The 6,034-nt window shown below is 39.2% G+C and overlaps 1 protein-coding gene across 1 annotated transcript in view; it reads left to right on the top strand.

Annotated features, from left to right (window-relative positions):
• cacna2d4a (calcium channel, voltage-dependent, alpha 2/delta subunit 4a) overlaps positions 1 to 6,034 on the top strand; it is an 86,550-nt gene that overhangs the window by 22,787 nt on the left and 57,729 nt on the right. Inside the window, exons 27-28 of the mRNA XM_087177038.1 lie at positions 63 to 190; positions 2,239 to 2,307. Of these exons, the coding sequence (XP_087033164.1) occupies positions 63 to 190; positions 2,239 to 2,307 (197 nt within the window). The remainder of the gene's footprint in view (positions 1 to 62; positions 191 to 2,238; positions 2,308 to 6,034) is intronic.

Here is a 6,034-nt window from a genome sequence, read left to right on the forward strand (position 1 = left end):
TCTCACCATTACAGGCAGCAGATACTAGCTTTTTCTTTAAGCTTATTTTTGTCTCTCCCCAGGTCTTTCCTGACCTCCACAGACAAGGAGAATATGTTCACGTTGGACCATTTCCCAGAGTGGTACCGTAGAGCAGCTGAGTACCCAGCTGGACAGTTTCTATACTACTTGCCCAGACAGGACACTAGAGGTATACACGAGGGGATACAACCTTACTGAGCAATCACACACACATGGACACACAAAATACTTTTTGTCCTTTTTCTATTTCCAATTCTCTTAGCCATTTTCAGCAGTTTGAACCAACAATCTCTCAGTGACAGGCTCATCTCTCTGTGGCCAGCAGGCTACAACTGCTCCACTCTTCATTAGAATTTATGTACTTTGTATAAACATGGTTTCTTACACAGGGTTGGAGAGTCTGAAGAATGTTTTTGTTAAAGAGGCAAAATGCCCAGAAAGTGTCAGTTCAGTCATGATGGATTTTCTATTTCGGTTTATATTCTGTGACTTTTCCAGATTGACAACTTTAACAGCTACTGTCATCATATTTATCATCACATCATACTAACACCATTTTTAAATCTAGTCAAGAAATTAAGTCAGCAAGGTAGATGTGATTTTCAGCTTTGCTCTTCTCTGCCTTTGGATTTAATTTTCCTATTCATCTCTACTACAGTGAGGTGTATTTTAAAAAACATGTTTGCTGCAAAGTGCTTTAGGCATCAACCAAAGATAAGAATTTACTTTTTTCACAACACAGTGCAGACTTGTATGTAATTACATTGAGGTGATTAAGAGGCTGATAATACTGCTGTTCCTCATGACAGAGTACAGGGTTTGTGTTTATATCCAGTTCCTCATATAGTTTGTTGTGTTTTACATGTACAGATGAATTTGAGGTTAGTTACTATTTCACTCATCTAACCTCTAAATCTCAAAAAGAGGAGCTCCTGTACTGTAACTACTGAATATATGGATTTTCAATCAAGATGGTGATAAATATTTCACAATGTGTTTACATGGATATAATGAGACATATTATAATACCACCATCATTTTAATGTTTGACATTTAAACACAAAATAGTCCTCTGTGATTATCAGGGTGATGGTAAATACACTGTGTTGTGTTCAGATGTATTCAGGGACTATGAGGCTGAATATAGCACCACCTTGAGTGCAGAAGAGGTGGAGCACGAAACGGAGGAGGGAGGGAGAAAACGGAGGAAGGCAGAGGAGGAGGTGGAGGAGGAGGGTAGAGGAAAACTGTTACTGATATTTGGCATGCCTCCTATTTTTATTTATCCTCATTGTGGTCTTTCAAAGCATGAGGAGTGCGTGGTCGCTGTTTTCCATTTCCTCACCCCTGTCTTTACCAGCCTCTTTTCTTTGTCTTTATTCTAGCTCTGCTCTGTTTCTCTTGTCTTTCTTCTCAGTCTCCTTCTTCCTCCTCCATCCCTCTCTCGCTGTCTCTCACTGCATGAGCATGCAATTAGAGTATGGGAACCTCCTCTCCTCTCATAGGGAGTCAGTAAGGTTTTAGTTCATTTGTATTATGCTGATTTTAATAATTGTTTTTGGAAAGTCAGAATCTGTTTTCATAGTTTGTATATTTTTCCCCTCATCGTTATGTTACTATATCATCTAAAACAGTTAATACTGTCACAGAATTTCCTAATGACACAGTTTGTGTCCTGCAGGCATAGACTGCAGGCGTTGTCTTAGAGGAGCGAATAACAGAAATATAAATACATGGCTCATGGAAACACATAATACACACTGTTATGAGCGTATTAGTCGATTAGCTCTCATAATCTGTGTTACATAATGCTTAAAATGTTAATCTGGCTGGAATCTGTGGCTTGGTGACAGTTGGCATCTGCTCGCAAGAAGGCTGTGAATAGACAAAGAATGCATGACTTTATTAAATATTATCTCCCTAGTCCAAGTCAGTATGTCTCTCACATATTTTCAAATACATTTGGACATATCTTTACTAACATTTCAACCGTTACTAGCACTGTGAGTGCTCACAAAAGATGTATTCAGTATGTGAGAAAATAAATATTCTGGGAACATTTTCCCTTTCAATTCTTGTGTATGCATATGTGAATGCATGAATGTGTCTGTTTGGAAGGAATATATATATATATATATATATATATATATACATGCATGTGTTAGTACTGTATATTCTTGTGAATTGTTGCTAATTGTTTGTGTGTTGCTCTCCCAGCAGGGAGAATTGTGATTTCTACCACTGCTGTCACTCTGACGGTGGGCGCGAAAACTGCCATCGCTGGAGGTAGGAAGACAACTTTTGTTTATATACACACTCGCACTCTCTGTCTGTTACATACACACTTTATTCCACTGTTCCCTCTCTTTTTCTCTGACATTTGAACTTGGTGTTAAGATGGTGATTGTTGGTCGTGTCACCTTCCAGTTACTGGTTTTGATGTGCTGGGTTGTCAGTAACACTTGCTGATTAGAGGTTACTAAAAAGAATTAGCTTGTTTACATTCATAGTGTCTTTTTCACTTAAAGTCATTCTGTTGTAGTCGCTGGAAGTTGCTCTCGAAGTAATAGCAAGCTGTTTTGAGGACAAGATTTTGTGAGCTGTGTGAAATCTGTCTTAAGATGCGAAGCTCCATAGTTAATCAATTGGTAGAGTTCCACATACAGGATGAACAGTTACATACAGACACTGTGATTAGAGCCTAGCCTGACCAATACAGAATTTGTGAGGGTGATGCTGATATCGGAACTTGAGAATGAAAAAAAAAATTGATAACAATCAGAATCTGATAATCAGTGTTTGATGCATACATAAATGTGTATGTCCAGTAACTTTTTACATATTTGCAAACATACAGTAAATGAAAATACCAATATGTCTGTGATAACCTGATAACAGCCAATAATATCAACCTGCTGATGTATCAGTAAAGCTCTAATTGTGATCATGAAGCTGAGATGCCTGGAGGGTTGTGCACCATTACTGTGTCAGTAGCTCTCAATCTCTGATTTCACTTAGGCTCCTGATGATTATGTGTGTGGTCTCTTTTTTTTATGATCCTATAAGAAAATCATTTATGGAGCAGTAATTGAGTGAGTGAGCCTGTGTTTGAGTCTGTATTTGAAATTGTATTTTGAGAAACATTTTGTCTCACAGTTCATAGTCTCCGGCTTTGTTTCACTGCTTCCTGATGTGTGGGCTATTGTGTACGTATGTGTGTGTTGTGGAAAGCCCATCTGTGGCTGACACACTCATCAGTCATACTTATCTGAGTGCGACAAGACTCTCTGGAGCTGCATCCCGAGAGCATGCGTGTGTGTGTGTATTTCTGAATGCATACCTGTATGCATTTAGTGTTTCATTACACTGAAAGACAGACTGAAAAAACAATACACAAAATATCCATGCACACCTGCACACAAACACACGCGCTTATCTGTATTTCACAGCTTTTGTGGAAACTGTCTCAGGCGTGAAAATTAATTTTAATTCAGTTCAGTTGTATTTATATAGTGCCAAATCATAACATGCATAATCTTACAATATTAATGAGAGAAAGCCAATAGTTCCCACCATGAGCAAGAGAGGAAAAACTCGCTCCGAACAGAACCAGATTCAGGGTGGGCAGCCGTCACCCTTGACTGGTTGAGTTGAGAGGAGAGAAATTGGGGAGAAAGGAGAAAAAGGGGGATAATGATGCTTCTAGGTGTAATAGTGTTATTAATAGTGACAGCAGCAATGATAGCAGTACCAATCAATGATAGTCATTATTATTATTATTATCATGATGATAGGTGTTGAGTAGTACTGGCAGATCTAGATACTGCAGCTTCAGAGTCAGAGATACCTGCAGAATGAGGACGGGGAGTGAGGACAGAGAGGAGAAGCACAATCTACAGGAGAGAGAAGACACAAAGTTAATGACATGCAATAGTGTGATATAAATTCATGAGGGGAGCCTGATAGCTGAAGGCTCTGCCTCCCATTCTACTCTTAGAAAGTCTAGGAACCACGAGCAAGCCTGCATTTTGAGTGTTGTATTGGGATAAAAGGGCAGCATGAGCTCCTTAAGAGATGATGGAGCTTGGTCGTTATTATGTATTGCCCAAATTTTTTATTATATGATGTTATTAAATGTTCAGTTTCTTTGCCATATGTCAGAACAAGATCGAGAGTGTAATTAAAACGTCTTATTAAACCATGATATACTGTATTTGGAAATGGAAAACAGGGAGAGCAGGGAGAAGTGAGAAAATAGTTCAAAATAGATGTGTTTCTGTCTCTCCCTTAATCTCACTGCCTCTCCTTGTTAATGTTTCTCTTTTTTTCCCCACTCGGCTTGTTTGGGAACATTAACGTCACAGTATGTTGGATCCAGGGCTCTGCTTTGGCCTTCTACATCTATTGTCAATTTTCAGCAGTCCCAGAAATTAGAAGGTAGATCTGAAATAACCACTACATCTAAAAACAATGTTTATATGACGGTAGGAGTACAGTATGAAGAAAAACACATTTAAGAAGATGCAAAAGATTTGTAATAGGTCATGGATGTAAAGAGGCTTTTTGGCTTTTCTGATAAAAGCCAGTGATTGTTGTGTGTGCTGATGGTAGATGTTATATGATGATCACCAGTTAGAGGTCTGAGGTCAGACAGGTTACCGAACATTTTTTTTCACCTCTGCATCACTGGATGTCAAGTGGAACATCTTTTTTACCAGCTGCCTCACTTAAACAAAAACGCAGAGCGAAAAGGCTGTATCAATGTTTTATAGACTTGCTCTTTCTGACTTTCTTTGACACACACACACACTCATGCACACAAACACGACTCACTATGTTTCACCCTCTGACACTCTTCTTTACCTTGTTGAACCCTAACATACATCTCTCTCTTTTTTTAGCCCCTCTCTTCCGAAGCTGTCAGGGCTGTCTCCCTTCACTTCGCTCTGCTTTCCTCTCTGTCTTTTTATTCCCCTCCTTACTCGCTTTCCCTTGTCATATCATTATTCTTCTTATTCCCTTGCTCTCATGCTTCCTCTCTACATCTGTTTCTTGCCATATCTGAGTAAGCAAGGCTTTCTTGTCAAGTCACGTTTCCTTCCTGAACACAAGTGTATTAAATATTCAAAAGCCGCCTTGTCATGGGCCACATATACATACAACCACAAAGCTGTACTGTGTCCACATATGGCATCACTTTTATGCTTGTATGAGTGTGTATCATGCCTTAATTGAACATTTACACAAGTTTGCAGCTTAAATGCTGGACAAAAATATTAATGCCTGTTCATTGTTCAGAGAGACACTTCAGCGGCATAGACATTTACAAAGTCAAAGGTTGTGATTCCTCTTACAACCACTGGGTGTCAGTGTTTGGCTGAACAGAAACTGGTCAGTTTTCCAGTTTTCTCAGTATGTTGTTGTGTTTAGCTTTTATGCTGATTTGGGGCAGATTTAATTTCTCTTCCTGTGATGAAGGCCAGGGATTTGGTAATTCAGAGGCTGATCCAAAATCAGTCAACAGTGACGACAAAAACACTGTGTTTATGCTGATCTTAGGCTCAGCAATGGATTAGTATATCTCTGTGGCAGAAGTGACAGGCTGTATGTAAATAAACCTAATACGCTCCTACTGACAGAGTAGCAGACTGGGAGAACGAGAAGAAGAAAGAGCAATAAGTAGGTAAATAAAAGACAGAGAGAGAGTCAGTGGAAGAATAAAGGATAGAGAGAGGATTTATGACATGGAGGAGGAGGAGAGGAAGCAGGGAATAAGGATAAATAAAAGAGAGAAAAAGAAGATAGGGGAGTTGAAAAGTGAAAAAGATACAGACAATAGACCAGACAGAGCAAGGGATAAAGAGGGCAGAGATGAGAAAAAAGGGGGTGAAAAGACTAAAAAAAATGATGGGAGAAGAGGCGACAGAAAGATAAATGGAGACAAGATAAGTAAGAGGAGAAGGGAGGAGAGAGACGATGAGAAGCAGAGAAAGGTGAGAGGAGATTGAGGGCA

Source organism: Seriola lalandi, unplaced genomic scaffold (genome assembly GCF_002814215.2).
Source record: "Seriola lalandi dorsalis isolate HSWRI2012SDOR001 ecotype SW California unplaced genomic scaffold, Sedor1 jcf7180002054579, whole genome shotgun sequence".
In the NCBI taxonomy this organism is placed as follows: domain Eukaryota; kingdom Metazoa; phylum Chordata; class Actinopteri; order Carangiformes; family Carangidae; genus Seriola; species Seriola lalandi.